General features: G+C 37.7%; 1 protein-coding gene across 1 annotated transcript in view; it reads right to left on the bottom strand.

Moving 5' to 3' along the window:
• Cubn (cubilin) overlaps positions 1-23,258 on the bottom strand; it is a 275,809-nt gene that overhangs the window by 171,305 nt on the left and 81,246 nt on the right. Inside the window, exons 24-27 of the mRNA XM_071619663.1 lie at positions 21,688-21,848; positions 20,799-20,980; positions 19,861-20,017; positions 16,790-16,977 (exon numbers count right to left, since the gene is read on the bottom strand). Of these exons, the coding sequence (XP_071475764.1) occupies positions 16,790-16,977; positions 19,861-20,017; positions 20,799-20,980; positions 21,688-21,848 (688 nt within the window). The remainder of the gene's footprint in view (positions 1-16,789; positions 16,978-19,860; positions 20,018-20,798; positions 20,981-21,687; positions 21,849-23,258) is intronic.

The following is a 23,258-nucleotide window of genomic DNA, read 5'->3' as shown; positions in this document are numbered from 1 at the left end:
ACATTGTGAATGGATCAGAGGGTGGGGGGCAAAGGCGGTGGGTTTGGGGAACACTGATGAATGACAATTAGTTTCTTTTTGCCTTTGGAGGGGAAGGAATGATTCACTGAAATAAATATCCAATAGATGCTTGAAAACACTGACATATAATGTCAAATAAATTAATGAATTAATTAGTGTAGAACAACGCCTCCAGGAGAGGAGAAAAGGAACCCATACCCCTGGGTTTTATGTCCTTTTAACGTTTACACTTAATTAAATCAGTTTTTTTTTTTTGTGTGTGTGTGTGTGTATATTCACACAGATGGCTAACGTCAACCTTCACAATTCATTCCCGCGTAAATTTACCGCACAAAAAGTAACAGTCATTTTTCAAAGTACACAAATACAGGTTACCATGGAAACCTGTTGGTGTCTTGCTGCTTTTGACTCTGTTTTCAGAGCAGAATGTTAACCACAGGACATTCCAGCTGTGACTCATTGCGAGACTACTGGCAAGTTTGCCAGCTTGGACCTAGTAAAAGCCTGGTTTCTTCTGCTTTTAGAGAGCCAGAAATCTACACTGAGTGGAAAATACTTGAATTTCTAGCTAAGTTCATTTAAAGGAAACTAGAAGAAACTAAGAAGGGAACAACTGAGATTCTTACTTTGATTATGCAGATCTAATCTGTATAATGATATTTAGAGATTTTTTTTTTTAAATACAGAAATGATAATTACATTTTCAAGTTGGCCATTAAATATATCTACCAAGGTGGAGATTCGTATACTATAAAATCTGTGTAGAATCTTTCTAGTTTTTCTCTTAAGGAGACTGACTACTCAAAATTTTTGTGGCTTAGATACCCCTTACCCCAATCCAGGCCCCAAATATCTTAACCACTCTTAGAACACACAAAGAGGAAGGAAATCTCTTGCCTAAGCCACACTTACCAATGTCTACCCACTTTCTTTGCAGGGAGTTGATAATTTGTAAAAATATATTTCATTAGACCATTAGTGACTTTAGACTCTGGTTGCAGTATGAAATGATCCATAGGAATATTCTAAACATTAAGGACCCAAACAAGGTGGAAGATATAAATAAAACTAAAGACACAGTGTGGTCAGTCATGGGCAGAGATAGTCCAATTCTCTCAAGGTGAAGGGTTTTGTTTGTAGGAACTTTAGGAATCCCTGGGAGTCAAGTTCTAAGTGAGAAAAGACCCAGACCCACCTAACATACACACCTCTACCTATTCCTTCAGGAGAAGTCAACTTTAGGAATTATAAGAACAGAAATAAAGTATCTCTTTGTTGTTGTTTATGACTTCGAAAATCTGTAACTATAGTGAATGAAAATTATAATTAATTGTCCAAATGAGCAACAGATGTATAGATTGGCTTTTTAAAAACCCATTTTAGGATCACAGTGAGTAAAAACTCAGCTTTTTTCCCCCCCAGTGTTACGAATTGAAGGCAGGGCTTCACACTTGCTAGGCCAGTGCTATACCACTGAGCCACATCCCCAGCCAGCCCTTCTATTTTAGATTGAAATCTAATTCAGACCTAATTCAGACCTCTTCTAAGTATTTTTTCTTATTTCCTAGAAGTTTTTCTGGAAGGAAATTCTTTTTTTTTTTCAATAATGGAAGATTAATTTTAAGAATTAGGACTGGGGGTCATAGTTCATGGTAGAATCCTTGTACCCTCCAGACTGCAAAAAAGAAAAGAGAAAAAGGGGGAGGGGCCTTGCCATTCAAGACTTAACATAGTCCACATAGAGGAAGTGAATCTAAAGTTTCTTTTAGATGAACACTAAAATAGGAGAAACTTCCAGAAAAAAAATTAGCCTGTTTCCTATTAGCAGTCTTTAACAATTCCAGTGAAAGCTTTATCCTTTAGGGTTAAATACATAATTGAAAGAATTCATCTGCTGTGAGGAGGAATTTGGGGTATAGTAGTGAACCCACCATCATGGCAGGGGAATATTCTAGTCAATGTAAAGAAGCTAGTTGTATTTATGAGAACTAGACTCGATGAGTTCCTAGGAGGCTTTTGAAGTCAGGTAACTGATAGAAGATTGTATCTCAAACAGAAGCAGGAAAATCATTCACTTATAGGGTCATACTAGAGTATAGTCAAACTGGTCATGAAGGGGCAGGGTTTCCAGTCTAGCTCCAAAATGTGCTTAGAACATAATCTTGTGAAAATTATGTTCTTTATGAATTTGGCATCCTCATGGTACATACCTCATAAGGTTGTGACAACTGAGACAAACTATGTAACAGGTTTAGTATGAATGAGGCCTGCCATGTAGAAAGTGCTCAAAAATGGTATTCTAACTTTTGAGCAGAGGCAAAGGGAACCAGCATTCTTTCCAAAGAAACTCCCCCAAAATAGCTTTGAGAAAAGAAATATGATGAGTATAGAGAACTGAGGCTGACTCAGATAAAACACTTCACAGAAATGATCACTGGCAGGGCCGATGGGGAAGCAATGAATCAAGCGAGGAAATGGATAGCCCCTACTTGCAGTGTGTTGCTATGACAACCTGGTTTTGTGTGGACACTGAGGCCATGCCTGACGTGCTGTGCTGGATGTTCAGCCCAATGCAAATCATCCTGAGTGGGACAAAGATAAGCATGAGGAATGTGTTGGAGTTTGAGGGAGGATGGTAATCAGGCCAGCGGATGGGAGCAAAGAGAGTAGGAAATCAGAAGCTCTCATGGCTACCATGGTGAGGTGGGGGAGGGAGAATCAACTGGCAAGAAAAGCGACCCTACATGCTAAAGCAACAGTGTTTTTTCCTGTTGCAGCCTCCTCTCCCCTTGCTGGCCTGCCCCACCCTGCAGCTCCAGAGGCTCGATTACTGGAGCTCCAAAGGGCTGGCGAATTCTTGGTGAGCCTGCTCAGATCTTCCTAACTCCACACCATAACTGTAGCAGGATCTGTGGAGCTGGTTCATGAGAATAAGGCTCAAGTGTGGTGTTGCTGAAGTTTACACACACATCTTAATAAACCCTGAACACTCACAGCTTGCTTTAAATTTTAAAAATTTTGAAATGTTCCTGGAACAACAGCAGAAAGAGTCAAAGAAGAATCACGCAGCAGGGTACGGGGTTCCCACTGTGGATGAGGAGCCCCAAGGGGGGTGAATATAAAACTAAGTTGAAGAGGGTAAATTAGGCTAAGGTCCAAGAGGAAGGCAGACAAGCAAGAGTGATAGGCCCAAGAGGCTGGATGATGACCCTGGAGAGGCCAAGTCCCCTCCCCTCAGCTAGACACATGTCACTCACAAGTGCCTCTCATACCCAGGCTTACATGCATTTTCTCCAGTCACAGAAGAAGCCATACTGCCATGTGCTGACAGGGTGGGGGAGGAAATATGAAATATCCATCTAAAATTAACAATTACTCATAACGCTGGGCTTTGCATGAGAGCTTGCTCTCATACAAAGAGACCAGCACTTAAGAGACCACATTCTGAGTTTCTCTGTGTGACTCTGAATTAGAGAGCTGTCTCAAACCCAGACCATACTGTCGCCCTTCTGTGTGATAATTATTACCCACTCTTACGTGTTTATTTCTGCTTTCTGTGCATTACTCATACTAGAAGCCACAAAGCCTGATTTTGGTCTTTTCATTTTTTAAATCAATGTCTAATCACGGGTGTGAGCAAACATTTAAATGCAAAGATGTTAATCTCATAATTATTTATAACAGCAAAAATTTAAATGATTCTAAGTGCTTGGTGGTAGGAGCTGGTGGCTTCACGGTGACAGTGGAGTTTGTAATGCTGAAAATAACATGGCAAATAAATAAGTCCACAAACTAGAAATAAGTCATTTTAGGATTATATGTACAGAATAATCTTTGAATGTTAAAAGAAAATAAATATATGCAGAGAAACCACAGCAAATAAATAGCATCTAATAATACTAGTAGGGATGTAACTTAGGTTCTTTTTAATACAGCTAAGTTTTTCTGTTTTTCCAATTTCTTGCAATAACTATGTATTCCTTTGAGATTAGATAAATTTATTTTTAAAGCATTACCTTTGGGGACCTATGGGCATAGTAATATGCATTGGTAATGTTTTTCCAAGCTTAGAATTTCATATCCTTTTAAGCTATCAGACACCCAGCTGGTCTACTAACAATATTATGCTGTCTACCTCCATAATCTCTTTTAACTCAGGATCATACATCAACACTAGTTCATTAAAATGTTATCATATAAGATAATCTGCTTCAGCATTAATTTAAAATCATTTTGTCCTTCATATCTCTTTTCTATCATAACTAGGTTTATATTATTAATTAGGCTAATTATATATTTCAAAAATAATTCCTTTAGATGTTCAGGGACTAAAGACTTCCTGTCAATGTAAGTTTTGATAGCCACTGATGGCACAGTGAGTGCCTAATTCCCTCCCTCCCCAGTCTTAAGTGAAATGCTTTGAAAAAGCCAACAGTGGTCTCTTGTGTACAAATGGACACTTTGTTCCATAAACTGCAGCCTTTCCTCCACCAATTGTCCCACCCACAGAGAAACACTAACCATTTTATTATTATTATTATTCTGCTTCCTAAAAGCCTCCCCATCTGCTGCAGATGGACTTGTTGAATACAGAACAATCTGGGTAATAGAACATGAAATCCCAGAACCTTGAGCTGGAGAGACCTAAAGTCCTGTTACCCAGGCCCTTTTCCGAGTCGGCAAGAGAAGGGAAAGCCCATTAAATAAATGGTGTGGAAACTGAAAGGTAACGATGTCATTATTTTTTTTCCCCAAAATATTCCAATTTAGAAAGTAGAAAATCGAGATAGTTAACCAAAAGTCACAACAATGATTACCAATATTTAAAAGTCATCATTGGAATCAATGCATTCTTTCTCATACCAGGGCCTGTTTAGATGGCAGAAGGGACTCATGTGAATTTGCTGACTTTGGCCTGCCTGAGGAAGAAGGCAAAGTGAAAACAAACCAGGAAGGGAGGTGTGGATAGAACAACTTCAAGTTTAGAGCATCTGATGGGATCATTACTGGTTTAAAGGTAGTTTGGAAGTTGTCAGTTTAATTATTGTTTATTCTTGTTTGAGCAAATACCGAGAGCAGAAACAGAGTTTCTTTGAGTCCCAAAGCTCCCTTTTGAAGGCTGGTACCTTTGCCTCACTAACAGCACCAAATTAATGCAAACATATGAAAATTCTTCATTGTGAGGGATGCTCAGAAAAATTTAGCATTTCTTTTTGAAACACTATGGGATTTTGATCACACTGACCAAAATCTCTCAAACATCTCTCTTTTTAATTATTTGTAATTAAACAGGTCACATTTTACCCAGGTAACTTTGGAGCCAACGTTTTTTATAAAATGCCTCTTGCCACACTTAATGACATTACAAAGAGTAGGGCTTAATTAACTTTTGGATACACTCACAAATACACTTCATTCTAAACTTCTTTTGAAGGCAGATCATTCCAGTAGAGTGCTAGACTTCTATCTGGTATTAAACTGTAAACTGAATTGTTCAGTGTATTCTTGCTACTCTTTATGTTTTAGAATTGCAGCTGTCCTCAGAATTGTAATGGCTTATCTCTGAGCTCTAAGAAAGAGGCCAGAGTCCTAGAAGCTAACTTCCTTTGACAGACAGTTCCAGGAAGCATGACTCATCTGTCCAGGAAGTGTTTAAGGCACCCTGATAATGAGCTTGAGCTGAGACACACCACTGCTCAGACACAAAGTCTCTTTTGCTTCTCTGCATTTCTCTCAACTAGCAAGTGAGATTTTAACCACTGCACTTCTCAGATTCAAACAGTACCTTCAGGGCTTTTGTAGGAAAACTGAGAGGCAGGGGAAGGAGCCCCTCTTTCAATACATGGGCATGAGGTCACTTTGTGTTAATCTATGTTAATCATAGTTGGGAAGGCTGTTCTGGAAACCATAGCGTTTTCTGTACTGCAAAATGCTTCAGAGAGCAGAAAATAATTCATAGAATTATGTTCATGTTGAAATAATTGTAAATAATATTTGTTGGCAGTTTCCCTGTGCTGCAAAAAGTTCTAAATTAAAATTCCTAGCAGCTCCATAACACAGGTAGTATAGTTATCTCCATTTAGAGTTCTGGAAACTGAGATTATGTAGAGGGTTAGTAGTTCAATTTTGCGGGGGGAAGGGGTGGATACTGGGGATTTAACCCAGAGTCTCTTTACCACTCAGCCACATCCCCAGCCCTCTTTATTTTTTATTTTGAGGCAGCGTCTCACTAAGTTGCTCAGGCTAGCCTTGAATTTGCAATTATCCTGCCTCAGCCTCATGAGTGGCTAGAATTGCAGGCCTGTGTCATTGGGCAGCTTTCAATTTATTTCTTAACAAAGCCTCCAGCAAAATAAGTGGATTAAAATAAGTTTATTAAGTTTATTATTTATCATTTATCCTTTGTAAGAAGTACCGAAATGTATTGAGGAAGCAGGCTGGAGACAAAAAGCAAAAGGAAAATTAAGTGTCTTGAGAAAAGAACTAGTAATTACTAATTAACTATTAATTATTATTAACTATTAATTATATCTCAGCCTGAAGAACTGAATACTCTCTGAATTTCTCTGAATTGCTATCTGAGGTGTTTCTTTAACACCTGCATCAATTGAAATAATGGCTGTGAACATTTATATAAGTGTTTGCAATGTGCCTGACTTTGTTCTGACTCTTGACATTATTAACTCAATTATTCCCATTTTAAAAATCAATCAATCAATCAATTTTGTACCAGGTATTGAACAGGAGGACAGGAGGGCTTAACCACTGAGCCACATTCCCAAGTCCTTTCTTTTATATTTTATTTAGAGACAGAATCTCATTGAGTTGTTTAGAGTCTCACTAAAGTTTCTGAGGCTGGCTTTAAACTCATGATCCTCCTGTCTCAGCCTCCCGAGCCACTGGAATTATAGTTGTGTGCCACTGCTCCAGGCATTACCCCAGTTTTTAGAGACATGCAGAACCTAAGTAACTCATCTAAGGTCACCAACCTAGTAAGTGGTAGGTCTGGGTTTACACATAGGCACACTGGCTCCAGAATCTTCCTTCTGAAGTACTACACTATACCAAACAGATGTAGAGAAGACTCAGCAAGATTCCTTCTGCTATTTTCCTTGGGTGCTGTGGCATTCTCTAGGAGTACTAAGGGATTAAATCTTTATTCTTAGCATCCCCCACCAGTCAGCAGATAGAAGAAACTGGTTTAAGCAGATCTGATTTTAGCAATGACTCCCTCCAAGAGCAGTTTCTGGTGTTGTTTTCAATACAGAACTAAAGGCTGTGGTCTATCTTAGAACTTGGAAACTGAGCAATTGTTCTTGGATTCTATATGGAAGCTGTTAAGCCTTACGTGACCACCAGTAATACATGCTGCAAACACAAACATGTGTTTATACTTCCCTTATTAGAGAGGATAATGCAAACATCTTTAAATGGAGAGAAGAAATTTGCCTGTGAGCAGATCCAGAGGGAATAGAGTGAAGTCTAAGTTCTATCAAGAGATGAGTGCATGGAGTAAGGGAACCTGGAGAAGAAAGAGCCAACTGTGAACTGTGGGAGCTACTGAGCAGCTGAATAGCCATGCCCCTGACTGACAGGTCAGGAGGAGGGCACTTCCAAAGAGTGGGGAGGAGAGATTGTTGTAAAGATGAGAAAAAACTTCTTGAAATGTCCAAGAAGACTTTAAATGGCCAAGTAGGATTAATAAGCTCTCTCCAGAAGCAGCGTGGGAGAAAAATAATACACATCTCTTGGGTACAGTTCTTGCAAGGTAGGCAAGTTATCTTCTTTAATCTTATAACTACTTTATGAGTTGGTGCAATGATTGCCCCATTTTACATGTGAGAAAACTGAGGCAGCAAGAAGCTAAATTCCTTGCCTAGGACCAAAGGTAGTGATGGGAAATCCGGCTTTGAACTCAGGTGGACTCCAGAACCCAGATGCTGGTGACAGAGATCTGAGCATGATCCCATGCTCCATCTCTTCTTGCAAGTGTGATTCTGAACTGAGGACTGATTCTTGTCTCAGTCCCAGCTCTCCTTTGTATTAAATATGCATAACATACTGGATTATTGTGATGACAGGCAATAATATCTATGGAACTCTCTGTAACAGTGGCTAGCACATGGTAGACATTTAATGAATGGAAAATAGTCTTGCAGTTTTCAAAATAAACATCTTAGATGTGAAGGGGAACTTTAACACCTCATGAACTTTAAAAGTTATGCTCATTTATATGAGAATAAAAATGGAATAAACTTGGAAAATATCTAGAAGAGTGTTTCCCTGAGCATGCTCTAAGGAAAGCAAATGTCTAATACATGTCAATTACTTAAAATTCAAAGGCAAATCTACTTGGAAACTTGCCTTCAGTGTGTCCCACAGAGTTTGCTTCCTGAGGAGACAACTGTCTGTCCTCATTGTTGTCCCTGCGTGCAGTTCTATGAGGCTGGGTCCTGATGTCTTCCTTTCCTTCACTGTGTACTCCCGGCGATCATCCAATCATTCGCTCATTTCTTTCAAATTTATCTCCTACCAGCTTTTTATTTCATCAGTTTTCTTCCATGCAGAGGAATGACCACATCTCTTTCACCTGATCTGAAGTAGTCTCTCTACTTGATTTGCACAGATATTTTACTTCTCTCCAACTTATTCTGGTAGCCAGAGTTTTGTTTTTTAAAAGTCCCAATCTGATCATGCTATTTCTCTCCTCACAACCTTGAAACACCTCCGGCTGCTCTGTGGGAAGTCACTGATGCTCTCAACCTGCCCACAGCCTCTGTCTGTCCAGGGCCCTGACCCCTTGGAAGCCTGTCTTCTTTCAGGTCCTCAAACACAACTTTCTACAGTGACTGTTCCATGCTTCCTTCTTCAGAAGGGACACTGTCCCTGACCCACCTATCATCTTGGTCTCAGGTCTTCAGACCGCCCTTTATCTCTCCCCCACAACACTTAACAGAGCCTGTGGTAAATTTTTATTGTGTGATAAATTGATAATTGTGTTTGTTCCATGATGACAATGAACACTGATGATGAAGTTATATTTCCACAGTGTAGGTGTCTTAAAATGTATTCTACTGGCTGATGGAATGAATGAATGAACAATGGATATTTAGGACAGGGAAGCTTGCATAAGTCCCACAGTCAGCACAGCTACCAGCAAACAGCAAACCCTATTTAATTGTGTTTAATTTGGCATTTCTCAAACACATTGGAACATTTATGAAACATCTACCTACATTTGTGGTAGAGACAGCTATGTGGTTCCCCCAAATTGACTTTTCCTTTCTCTGAATTCATGAACTACCACATGGAAGTCTAGCAACACCAACATTTGATTCTGATGTGATTGGAAATAAACCTGTGTTGCCTTAAGCATCAGTTCTCCCTAATAAGAGCTGGTATTCCCATAACTAATTACAATATCACATTGGCCAGATGTTTCACAGTAGAGGTGTAGAAAATGTTGCCGAGGCTACAAACATAGAAGACACACTGGCATTGAACTGAAAGACTCAGGGACAGGGGTGATGTTCTTTGTCCATTCTTTCATTGGAAATGCATTATTTTGCAACTGAGAAAAAAAGACACGAGAGTGAAATAAATAATGATATAAACATCTGGCGAGAAGGATGACATCAGCAAGAATTTGGCAAGAGATGAAATACATCTTACAAAGACTAGAGGGAAATGCATTTGACAGAAGTCCCTGACATCATCAAGAGGACTTGAAGCCTGTCACAAGGAAAAAAGGGGAAGGAACAATAAGGTGTGAAGGGATGGGATGGAAGATGATAGTGGTGAAGATGCCAAATAAAGAAAGAGAGGAGTAAGTGCAGGAATAGAATACAAAAATTGTACAGTCCATCTTACATTGTTTACATGATGAGATAAGTAAAATAATGCAGTATCACCAGGACTAGGGTAAGCCATAGCAATGGGAAAGTAAGATCTATTTGAAAAGAAATACTTAATTATGCACAAAATAATATGTTGAGAAGATACCTAATTAAAAAAATATAAAGAGAACTTTAAAATGGGAGAGAGATTTAAAGTGAAGATAAAATAGGCTAACCGTGGAAGTGGCCTCAAGTGCTTGCCTGAAGGATTGTGGGAGGCCTGCTCCCCTGGAATCTCCAGGGGCTGGGATCAAGCCTGGAGTGGCCTCTGGGAACATGTTTTTCTAACAAGATTCTCAAGTGATATTGGAGAGTGGCCAGATTTAGTAGCTAGTAAAAGGGACATTACCCTCCACGATCAGCTACCTCCACAGTAGAGACTGCAGTCTTCTAGAAAGGAAATATATTGGCACTGTTGTGGCAAAAAATAAATAAATAAATAAAGATATACAAGGATGAATTCTGTATGTTATTCTCTCTCTGAAAGCAAAGAAAACAGTGAAGAGAGATGGTACTCTGGACTAATTCTGGCTGGCAAAGTATTGATTGATAATGTGGAAGTGACCAAAGTATTGGGAATGTCATGGTTTGGATCTGGAATGTTCTTTAAAAACTTGTGTTGAAAACATGGTTCTCAATACCGCAAGGGTCAGCAGTGGGGCTTTTAGGAAGTGATTGGGTTGTGAGAACTCTGACGTCATCAGTGGATTAATCCATTTTGTGGATTAATAATTTGAATGGACTACTGTATGGTAACTGAAGATAGGTGGGGGAGGACTAGGGGAAGTAGGTCATTGCGGGTGTGTCTTTGGGGACTATATTTTGTTCCTGGCTTCCTCCCTCCACCCATTCTGCTTCCTGGCTAATGAGCTGAGCAGCTTTCACCCACATGCCCATCTGCCATGACAATTTGCCTCTCCTTTGGCTCAGAGCAATGGGCTCAGCTGACCATGAACTCAACCTCTGAAACTCTTGAGTGCAAAATAAACTTTTCTAAGTTGTTTTGTCAGGTATTTTGGTCACAGAGATGAAAAGCTGACCACACATGTAGCAAGTGATCCATTGGCCTTAGGACCTATGATGGCTGAACACATCAGTCATGGGTTTAAGGTTTTGGCAATTCAGACTTAAAAATGAAATAGGAGATTGTGGGTCAAAAAAGGGAATAAAATGAAAAAGAAACACAAGAGAAAAAGAAGAATCAAAAGAAATGATAGATACTAAAAAATTAAATTCTGACAACAAAGTGAGAAGTAACTTTTAGGGAAGCAATAAAATGGGAAACAGCTGAATATGTCAATCTAAGAAACTTTCTGCCCATTGTATAAGCACAGATACAAATTAGCTGAGTTTTTGGAAACAGTGCATTTAGAAAAAAATATTTTTTGTATTGCTTTCTTACTGGGGATTGAATCCAGAGGCACTTTACCTCTCGGCTACATCCCCAGCCCTTTTTATTTTTTTTAAATTTTGAGACAGAGTCTTGCTAAGTTGCTGAGGGTCTCGCTAAATTGCTGAGGCTGGCCTCAAACTTGGGATCTTCCTGCCTCAGCCTCCTGAGTTTCTGGGATTACAGGCATGTGCCACTGATCCTGGCAAGAGTATATTTTTTAAAGCTATGATTAAGGTGAAATCATAATGATGTACATTGGACCAATGCTTGCAGAAAACAGTATAACAGGATGAAGAGGAGGGAGAAACATGCCTGGTTTGATTTTGAAACTGGAATTTCAGTTTTAAGGATAAAATGGTCAATTCCTTTAAGTGCATTTTCCCAGGCTCCCTTGAATGGCATGTTGCACTACTAAAAGGTACAGCCATTACGGAACTAATTTTGTCATCTGGTGAATTCCTGGGTGTTTAAAAAATCATTTCCACATGCCAGCAGGAACTATGGCCCTGCTCAAAAGCGTTCTGCCTCAGCCTACAGACAATCTGGGAGCAAAGCAGGCAGAGGGTACAACCTCACTGCTCCTAGTCAGAGCTGGTCACACTGCCTGGAGGTTCACAGGCCAGATCCCCAGCTTTGCTTTCAAAAAGAGGAGCCACCTGAGCTGGGAATTTGTCACTCAGGGAAAATTCTGTTGGTTGTAAGTGCCTGAGATACTTGGTCAGGCGACATCGTGACATGGCTGCAGTGGCCATGTTGAAGCTAGAATCACGTAGCTGCGGAACTGAGAGGAAGTCTTTGAGAGAGAGATGGAAATAGTCAGAAAGAAGCAACAGAGTCTTAAGAAACGAGAGAGAATAGAGTTCACCTAGCTGCCTCCGTCTGGGCCTTTCCTGGCTTCTCAGCACCTCCTGTGTGTCCCAAGATCTTTTACTATCCTCACAATCAATCCCTCCACAGACATGAAGCCTTTCCACATGGCTCAATTTGAGTGTAGAGCAGAAACCAGAACAGTGAAAGCTAGGAGAGCTGCCAAAAACCTATAGGAAAAATGTTCTATCTTCCAAAATGTGGAAAAGATTTGTTCTGAAATCTCCCAGTTGAGGAGGATTGCCATTGATTTTTTGGAAAAAAAATGCTAAATCAGATGCTAAAAATAATTTGCTGGCATGTACAAAGAAAAAGGTCATTATGGTACATGGCCTCTTCTAGGAAGAAGTCACGCTGAAACAGCATCTGTTTCTCCTCGTGAGAATGTGAGTGGAGAGGTGGTTCTGGGAGGTCCACCGACAGTCCCTTGTGAACCCTGTGAGTGTGTCAGAAAGGTGTGAAAGAGAGTTCATGGGGTGCGAGGTGCCGAGGACAAGAGAGCCTGCCTAAGCCACAGTGCCTGGCATACAGCCTGATTCTGCCACTTACAATCTTTGTAACTATGGATGACCTGTATCTCCCTCACTTTTTTCACCTGTCATATGTGGCTGATATTTTCTACATTAAAGCACTGCTATGAGAATTACCTAGCAAATAATATATGTTCAAGAAATATTAGCTATGATTACTGACTTATTTAAGTACCGACTATTCCAAAGATATTTAATAAATTGATCCCCTTTAGCCCCAAAGAATCTGTGACTTCAGAGTGTTTAAGAAAGGTGCCATCTTGCATGACAATCTTATCAATTATTTCTGGAGAAATAATAGGCCAATGGCCAATGAGTCTTTATGCAAACAAATAATGTTCTAAAATGAATGAGGATCATGAGGTGATAGAATTCTCAGAAAAGCAAGAATAACCTACTAGGAATAATATCCTTTTAGATTTTTTTAACTACATAAGGCCATACTGATTCCCACAAAGAGACCTGCAGATTCTGGGTCTTGACACAGGTAAGCATTGTAACTTGGTTAACAATAAACTCCATTTAAACTTCAACCTGTTGTTGAAGGATTTGAATCAGGTAACAGAGTCCCGCACTTCTTGGCCATGAGCAGGTCAGTGGGAGTGTGACATCCAATTCTGGGGGCCACATTTGGGGAGACAGTGACTTAAAGAGAACATGCAGAGGAACATGTTCCATGAAAGCTTGGCACATGTGGACCAGTCAGAGATAGGAATGATGAGCCCTGAAGAGAGAGACCACAGCTTACTCCACTCTTGTCTGTTCCAGAAGATTCAGTCTATGCTCAACTCCTTCCAGCCTCTTCACAGTGTGATCTGCCTCCTGCCACCCCCCAAAGACTTCTCTGCCCAGTCACACAAATCCCCAAGAGACACTTCCCAATCCTGACCTCTCTTTACTGCGCTAGAGCATCTCACTACCTTGATTGCTGCCCCATTCCGTTATCCTCCCTTCTCTTGGCTTCCATACCACAGTAACCTCTTAGATTTCTTCTTCTCATCTCACACTGCTCTCTGTTGTCCCGACACCTACCCTGGGTTTTCATCTATCTTTGTGCCATTTTTCTCCCAAATCCATCACTTCCATTTACACACTCAGTCACTATTAGGAACCTCCTCTTCCACGTGGAAACTCAGGTTCAGACGCAAATGAAAAAGTGAAATGCGTAAAATTCGAACAGAATCCTTTAAGGTTGACTTCTAATTGCAATGAGCAATTCAGTTTTGCTCTTTTAAGCAACTGACCCTTTCTATCACTGAATATTTTATTTCCAAATCTGTCCAGAAGACGAAACAATGAGGAATGGGTTTGGTACCCAGTGGGATCCTTAACAACCCACACCTCTCAGCAAAGTTAGGCATAGTGTTTGACCAGCACCTAATCAAGTCTTTTTATAGTTTCAGTATTAATTCAAAATAACTGAATTCTGGCTGTAGTAACTTCACTCAATTGGCGCTTGGCTAAGTCACTTGAAAAAAAAAAAAACTTTAACTACAAGTTATTAAAATAATGGGAGCTAGATTTTTGTGCTTGGGACTTTTCTCTGCTTAAATGGCTATTTGTGCTTTAAAAATTTCCATCCTAGGCCAGCCATTGTAGCTATTGCTCTGGTCTTGCCCCTTGGCTTATAGAGATGGAAAAAAAGATCTCCTGCCTCTCTCTGGCAACAGTGTTGTTCTTTGGAAAGCTTTTCTGAACTTCTGGTTCTCATTCTGTGTTTCTGCTGCTTTCACCATCAGTGTTGCACAACAGAAATGGCTTGTAACACCACAGACACATCATCGACAGGGGCCTCTAACTGCTCTGTAATGTTGGAACAAGTATTTGTTTTTTTATTTGAGTCTTCCAACACCTCCAAAAATTACCTGATGAGCTTTTCTTGTAACTGTTCTATCATTAAGTGAGTCCAGAGAAGTGGAGTCCAGTTCCTGGAAAAAACGAATCTCATTTCCTCCCCATTCTCTGTGCCAACATCTCCTGTAAAGTCGAGTCCAAAAGCTTTGTCTACTCTCTAGCTTTCCCCATATACATCATCAAATCACCACGAGGGTAACTATTATGTTGTTATACCTGCAATGCACTGCAAGGTGATGTGTTTTGTTTTGGCTTATGCTCAAAGTTGTAGGATTTTGAAATGAACATGTAGGGATTTCCAGAAAGGCCAATCTGGAATTCAATTCTTTCTCATTAATTATCGCTGTCATTAGACGGGTTCTAAATCTGACTGTGATATTCAATTTAATCAGTACCACTGGAATTCCTCTAATGTCCCAATGTATAAGTGCTCAGGTTACAGTTGGAAGGAGACAGTGCAGCCTTTCATGAAGTCTACAAGTCAGTTGGGCATGAGAATAGTCACAACTGGTAAAAATAGATATGATCAGTTGCAATGCTTATGGTACAAACAAGGGGCTTTGAAGGTAACTTGTCACCATGTGAAGAAAATGACGACTGCTCCAGGTAAGCACATTGTGAGGTCCACCTTACTCTAGATTAAGAAAGGTGGATTTTAAAACCATTGCCAAGTTCATGCTCTTAAGTTTGTTCCATGCCATGTCATATTTTCATAGAAGACTGATTGGTAAACACTAAGCCTACTATTTCTATAATACTCTACTTTTATGAATATAAATAAGATTTTTTTAATCAAAAAAATTACTCCTGGCTGGGCACAGTGGGGCATGCCTATAATCCCAGTAGCTCAGGAGGCTGAGGCAGGAGGATCACAAGTTTAAAGCCAGCCTCAGCAAAAGTAAGGATCTAAGCAACTCAGTGAGACCTTGTCTCTAAATACAATACAAAATAAGACTGGGGATGTGGCTCAGTAGGAAAGTGTCCCTCAGTTCAATCCCCAGTAAATGACCATCCCCCCAAAAAATTACCCCTGAAAAGCAAGAAAAAAAGAAAAGAAAGGAATCTCATTATATTTAGGCCCTCAGTTTCTTAAGGTACTGGTGTTTCTCTTTGTTTCAATAAGCAAAAGAACTATTTGGAAAAAAAATATTAACTGCAAACAACTGCAAACATTCTAGAATTTTAATAAGATTGGAAAGAAAATTTTTTTACAGATATTTTTTTCCCACGGGATATGGCCTAAGAGTTACGAGTATAGATGTTGAAAGTGTTGGCAACTAAGAATTCTAAAAATCACTGATGACCTTGAACTTGAATCACAGAAGTACATTGAATCACTGTGGTGTGGAAAGGTGGCAAAGATGAAAACAATATGAAATTTAATAGTATTACATATTTCTTACATGAAAATAAAGATATATTTGATGACTCAAAAAGTGATTTTATTAATGATGAAAAATAGTTGTTAAAATATATGTAAATCACTTGAATGAAATTGTTTTATTAAGTGTGAAAATAGAAACCAATATGTCTAAATTAATATGTTTCTATAACATGAAGTTTTATACATGAATGAATAATTATAATAGTGAAGTAAGTAAAATAGGTAGTTGCCTAACTTTTCAACTATAACCTTAAAAGCTACATATGCAAGTTAGGAAAAAAAAGCTTTAATAAATAAAATCTCTCCTTATAACAATAGCAGATTACCTCATATTTTAGGTTGCCTAATACTCAAACAACTTCTATTGCATAGCATTGCATAGACAGAGTTGAATAAATGTTACTGGCAATCATTTTTATAAAAATAGAAACTTTGATATAACAAAAAGAAAATGAACTGAAAGGAACCTAAATTTTAAAATAAAAATAAGAATCAAAATCATGATACTTTGTTCCTACTAATTAGGGATTAAATAAGTCCAAGATAATCCAACATATTTCTTGTCTCTTATTTAGAAACAACAACCAAAATGTACTGTGCAATTTAAATAATGAGATCACTTAGTCCAAAAAATTACACTGAAGCCTAAAACATATGTATTTCTTTGCATACATAATGTAATAGATTAATGTTAAGATTAGGTAGTGAACAGACAAATAACATGGGTGGTTTATGATGTTCAGGCAGAGTTAGGAGTTTGATCCTAAAATGCATGATGACTTCTAAGTGGCTGTTCTACTTTGATTTGAAAGTGCACTGATTTATTGAGTTTCAGAATACATACCTCTAAATAATCTGTGGAGCAGTCTGTATGATCTTCCAACTCAAATGCTAAAAACGTATAGTTCACCGTGTTGCCCCTTGTTGCTTGGATGGTCCAGTTGCAACGCTGATTTTCAGAGTAAGGATGTGGGTAATTTATGCTCTCCAAGATGCCGTAGGTCTGATTAACTATCACCACGTTCTCACATGCTGAAAAAAAACAAGCATGATAGTTAAAACCACTATCACCTTTTTCATAATTGTGCCAAGATGTGTGTGAGATGTTTTTAGCAGGGCTAAAAACCCTATGTACATACATAAACTAGGCTAAAAACACTATATACGTACATAAATATTTGGTACAGCATTTTTGTAGTGACAGTGCCTCTATTTTGAACAAATGGGCAATGACGCTTCAGTGACTCAAGCTTTAAATTGTCATGGAAATGGAATATTCATGTTAAAATAGGCACAACATTGGATGATACCAGAATAAGTTGGCTACTCAGAGAGCAATATGCTCTGTTTGTTTAGAGAAGTGTATTAAATTGTTCTTCAGTTTTTCTAACTTTAACAATCAGAAGAGGTAAAAATTTTAATTTTTAAATTCAATGGGTTTGAAAATACTAAGTCCTAGTCGGGTGCAGTGGCACATGCCTGTAATCCCAGCAGCTCAGGAGATTGAGCCAGGAGGATCACAAGTTCAAAACCAGCCTCAGCAACTCAATGAGACCCAGTCTCTAAATAAAATACAAAATAGGACCGGGGATGTAGCTCAGTGGACGAGTACCCCTGAATTCAATCCCCAGTACCCTCCCCTGCAAAACAAGAAAATGCAAAGTCCTGTGTGAATGCTAAATGTGAGTAGCAACATGGTTTTAAAGAACATTCAGAGATCTGCATGAAATCCACAACTAAGCCTGTTATTCCTCTAGTTAGTCATCAAGAAATTCTAACCTAATAAAGGGAAGTGAGAAAGATTTAAAGAAGAAATGAAAATTTTAAATCTTGAAAGAAAGAAAAAACCTTCAATCCAGTGGTGGCATTTTCTTCAATTGAATATTCAACAAAACCACACCAAATACCTCCATGTATGTCTACCTTTGGGAGTAAATGTCAATCCTAATGACTGGAACGAGGCATATATGTACCTCTTCTCAAGTATTTTTCATGTTGTCTTTATGGTGTGCAATAAAAGAAAGCAGGAAATTAAACATTATATTGAAAGAGGGTGTCTCTGAAAAGTATGGTTCATAGTTATATTCATGAGGTCACACAGTATTCTGAAAGGTGCCTAGAATACCAATGATAAACTTAGGGTTTAGAAAAGTATGCCTTTGTGTCTCTTCAAATTCTTCCTTTGGTGGAACAAGGTTAATATTCAAACCATCCCTCTTTAAAAATCTTTGGATCCCAGTTTTGTCTGCAAAAGCTTTTTAAAGAATGATGTTGTTTTCAATGCCTTCAAGAGGTTACACCTATTAGGCACACAGATATCATATACCACGTTGAGAAAAACAGAGAAAAATGGATTCAATCAACCATACGGATTGCTCTCATTTCTCACACATTCTATTATCTGCAAACCTCCAATTTCAAATGGAAAATTTTATACAAAATTTGACAGGTCACCTCTGATTTTACCTTTAAGGAATACTAATTTGCTCCTTAAGTATTCTGAAAGTCTGAGAGAAAAATTAAATATTAAAGGAATAAAAAGCAAAGGAGGAGGCTTTTCATAAAAAAACTTAATGTAACTATGAAATGAACTAGCACCACAATAATAAAATTAAGGAAATAATTAGAAGCTACACCTAACAGATGTGTCCCTAATAGAACCTGATAGAGTTTTTTTTGTATACATAATAATGATGAACTTCTGAGGAACAAAGCTATATATTAAAATGCATTATTCAAAACTATTGAGAATTCGGTCAAATATATATAAGTGAATGTGAATCTTCAAATCCATGCATAAATTAAAGCTAGACATGAATATTCTTTTAACATCCCAGGGATACTGTGTATGTGACATATAATTTTGTGACTTTCCATTCCATTTTTAGATAACTGTGTCAAAATTATGGATCCATTTAAATTTAGTGGGGTAAGGACTTATACTTCCAAAAATTACAAGTATTTGTTAAATAACATGAAGTCAAAGAAACTTTGTTTTCATGAATGCTCATTTTGAAACTAACTTCAAAAAACATTTAATTCCCCAATGAGAAAAGAGTTTAAGAGATTATCTAATTTAATCTCTTCATTAAAGGAAATGAAAACAAATTGTGGAAACCCAGAGAAGAAAATGACCTCTTCAAGGGGTGGGGGCCAGGACACACTCCAAGCTTGTTGATATTTAAAAAAAAAAAATTTAATTTGTTCTTTTATATATACATGGCTGTAGAGTGCATTTTGACATATTATGTATACTTGGAGTATAATTTATCCTAATTAGGATCCCATTCTTGTGGTTGTTCATGATCTGGAATTTCACTGGTCGTGTATTAACATATGAACCTAAGATAGTTATGTTCCATTCATTCTTCTATCTTTGGTATTTTGTTCAATGCCCCTTTGATTCGGCCACATTGCCTTATGGGGAAGCAAAGATTTAAAATAGTATCTCTACCAGGACCAGTTTTTTCCACAGTAAAAAATGTGCCTACTCATAAGGACCACAGCTTCCCTTAAAATTAAGGTGCATTTTAAGGTAGAAGACCAAACCTAGGGTGGGAGACTACTTTGTACAAAGGAATAATGTCTAATGAGAAGACTGTAACGTGTGATATATGTGATATGAAAAAGTATTAATCATCATTACAGTGATCTTCAGCTGGATTGTAACAGTCTCAAGATATTACATACTCTTTTAAGTGTTTATAGTTTGGTCAGATGATTTACTTATAGGAGATTAAATTTAATAACTAAGCATTTTCTCTTCATATGAGGAAGAAATTTTAAATTTAAAAATTTCACACAAGAAACTAAGATTAATTTCAATGGCTCAAACCCATGGGTTATACTTCTCTCAGTTTCATCAAGGGTCTGATGTCACACTCTAGACACCGAGTGACTGTAACACATACTTACTCTGCCAGTATTTGACCTCGAAGCCACCTCCTTGCTGACCTTCATTAGTCCTTAGTTTTAATAACATGTTGTCTCCACTAGAACGGATCAGAGGTGGTTTTTCATCCCCACAAAGCTGAGTTAACAGATGAGAGCTGGTACTTGGGCCATCATAGACCTTTAATAAAATATTTAAAATATTAGATGGTTGTGGCTATATATGTAATCTAAAGGACTCTGAATAAATAGAGAAAAAATACTCAGTAGGACTCTGGCAAGGAAAAAAATATATATGAGATAAAAGAATAGCCCTGAAATAAAATATCTTTTAAAAATTTGCCATAGTACCTATAAACTCAGATCATGAACTCAGACAATTTAGACATCACAGTAATAAGTATGTGATATAAGGATAAAGTCTGAACATTGAAAATGAAAGTCTAGTACATATTTTGAGGTCATTGCTAACATCAATAATCCTTTATTTTTGATTTCCTAGATTATAATTTGTGAAATTTTAGTAGTTTTTCATATTTTTAGTGGACCATGGTGAATTGCTGGTATGATAAAAAGTCACAGTTGGATGACTCTAATTATCTTCTTTAATTCACCAAAATAGTTCTCCAAATTACTATGTCTTTAAGATACCTATGGAAATTATGTAGAGGATGGTAATAACCCATTCTATAACCCCTTTTAGGGTATTTTTAACCACAACTTAACAGTTCATATTCAAAATATTTTACAAACATATTGTATCAAGTCATTTGGTAATACTGTATTTAGAAGATTAATGTTTTCATCAAATTTCTTTTAAGTTTTTATTTTGCTTAAATTTCTTATGTGGATGTCCTGCTTAAATGCCCCCCTTTCCTGAAAATCAAAAATAAAAATAAATGCATTATGTGTATTGGACGAGAACGGAGCAGTGAGTAGCTCAACTGAAATACTACACATACCGCCAGATAATCCCAAGAGCAGTTTGGATGATGCTCCAAGTGGAAGTCTTTGAATTCCAGTTCAAATGGGCTGCCGTGGCTGGCTTTTAACCACCAGTAGCATTCAGAGCTGTGGTAGTAAGGCATTGGGTAGTTCGGGGATGTGAATACACCTGTGGAAGTGGTAAGATTGCCCCCGCAACCTATAGGAGAAAGAAACTGCATGACAAGAGAAAGAAATGGAAAGATGCCTACCCTTTCCTTTCTTATAAAATTGAAATTTCTTTCTATATTGAACTGACACTTTTCTTTAAATCAATGTGCAAAGCATAACCACATCACAGAAGAGTAGTTAGTCTATAATCACAATTCACATCAATGTACTTTCCTTTTCTAATCAAGAGGATAGCCCGATGACATATGCCAGAGAACTAGAATTTTTTCCTTTGTTCTTCAAAATACATGGCTGCTGGTTTTTTGTTTGTTTGTGGGTTTTTTTTGTTTTTTTTTTTTGTTTTTTTTTTTTGGTACTGGGGATTGAACTCAGGGTACTTGACCACTGAGCCACATCCCCAACCCTATTTTGTATTTTATTTAGAGACAGGGTCTCACTGAGTTGCTTAGCTCTTTGCCATTGCTGAGGCTGGCTTGGAACACACAATCTTCTTGCCTCACCCTCCTGAGCAGCTTGGATTATAGGTGTGCACCGCCACACCCAGTTGTTAATTCTGTTATTTTTTCTGCTGTAAATTCAAAAATATGTGCTATATTGAAGTTTACTAGAAAGATGAATGATAAAACATAACTAGAAAAAAGTAGACAAGTGATGATAGACACAGAATGACAATTCAAAAATCAGAAAACCAATCAGATTGGATTCTCCTGTCCAAGGCAGCTTCTTGCTCTTTACCTGTTAATGATCCATCCCAGTAAGCAGAGAACCCAGACTCTGTGAATATCGGGTCACTTTTAAATTCTAACCACAGCTTGTTACTGTGAGAGATGATTCTTGGAGGTAGATTTGATCCACAGTATGTTCCCAGGGATGGTGAAGTTTCATAGCCTCCATCTCTGTGGCAGAATACAGAAATGAAAATTCATTAGACTATTGATAATACTACTGGATAGACATTTAACATCATTTAAACTGCAGGATTACAGTTTATTGAATCAGTCAACTTCTCTCAAAATGACTTTAAAAAACACAATTTTGAGTTTTCAATTTTGGCTTTGTTAAATAGCATTTGAATGATGTGATAAAGAATAACTATCATTTATGGCTGGCATGACATCTTGTATAACCACTTGCAAACTGAGAGAATGTGTTCAATCTTTATTTTCTCAAAGCCTCTGGCAAACACTTCAGAAAATATGGAGTACAGAAACCATAATTATTAACAGTATAAACAAGTATTGCTTACTTTTACAGAGAAATCTTAAATGTTTTCCTTCTAATATGGAAATTTTCAAAATTTAATGTATCATATTTGATATATTTGAAAAATTCTGGAAATAGTTATTTCCCTAAAAACTTTTTAGGGTCTTCAGTCTAGTTTATAATCTGTACTTTATTTCAAACAAACAAAACATGATGATTCATTCCACATTAGATCCCAATTATTAGTTGTTGTAAATTAAGAAAGTTATGTCATTTTAGCATGCTATATCAGCAATTTTTGCTTTAGTTTCTTACTTATATAATACAATAAAATTTTATAAATGTTGTAAGATTCCACATTAGAAATGACAAATAAAACATTTGATGCAGATATAAACCAAAATGATTAGCTTAATTTAACTTGATGTAATACAAAGGAGAGATATCAATGTATAAGTTCATATGCCTTCACCGTATAATTTTTGAAATACACTCTTTCATAATGCCAGGCAATGAAAGAAAGATACCTTACACTGACATCCAAAGGCCTAAAGTTTCTTTTTTGTATTTTTGGTACCAGGGTTGAAACCAGGGGTGCTTAATCACTGGGCAGCACCTCTAGCCCTTTTTTTTTTTTTTTTTTTATTGTTGGCTGTTCAAAACATTACATAGTTCTTGATATATCATATTTCACAATTTGATTCAAGTGGGTTATGAGCTCCCATTTTTACCCCATATACAGATTGCAGAATCACATCAGTTATACATCCATTGATTTACATATTGCCATACTAGTGTCTGTTGTATTCTGCTGTCTTTCCTATCCTCTACTATCCCCCCTCCCCTCCCCTCCCCTCCCCTCCCCTCTTCTCTCTCTGCCCCCTTTACTGACATTCGTTTGTCCCCCTTGTATTATTTTTCCCCTTCCCCTCACTTCCTCTTGTATGTACTTTTGTATACCTCTGAGGGTCTCCTTCCATTTCCATGCATTTTCCCTTCTCTCTCCCTTTCCCTCCCACCTCTCATCCCTGTTTAATGTTAATCTTCTTCTCATGCTCTTCGACCCTACTCTGTTCTTAGCTACTCTCCTTATATCAAAGAAG

The sequence above is a fragment of the Marmota flaviventris genome, chromosome 12 (genome assembly GCF_047511675.1).
Source record: "Marmota flaviventris isolate mMarFla1 chromosome 12, mMarFla1.hap1, whole genome shotgun sequence".
Classification (NCBI taxonomy): Eukaryota; Metazoa; Chordata; class Mammalia; order Rodentia; family Sciuridae; genus Marmota; species Marmota flaviventris.
Note: the sequence above shows the minus strand (reverse complement) of the source record. Positions and strands in the feature narration are given on the sequence as shown.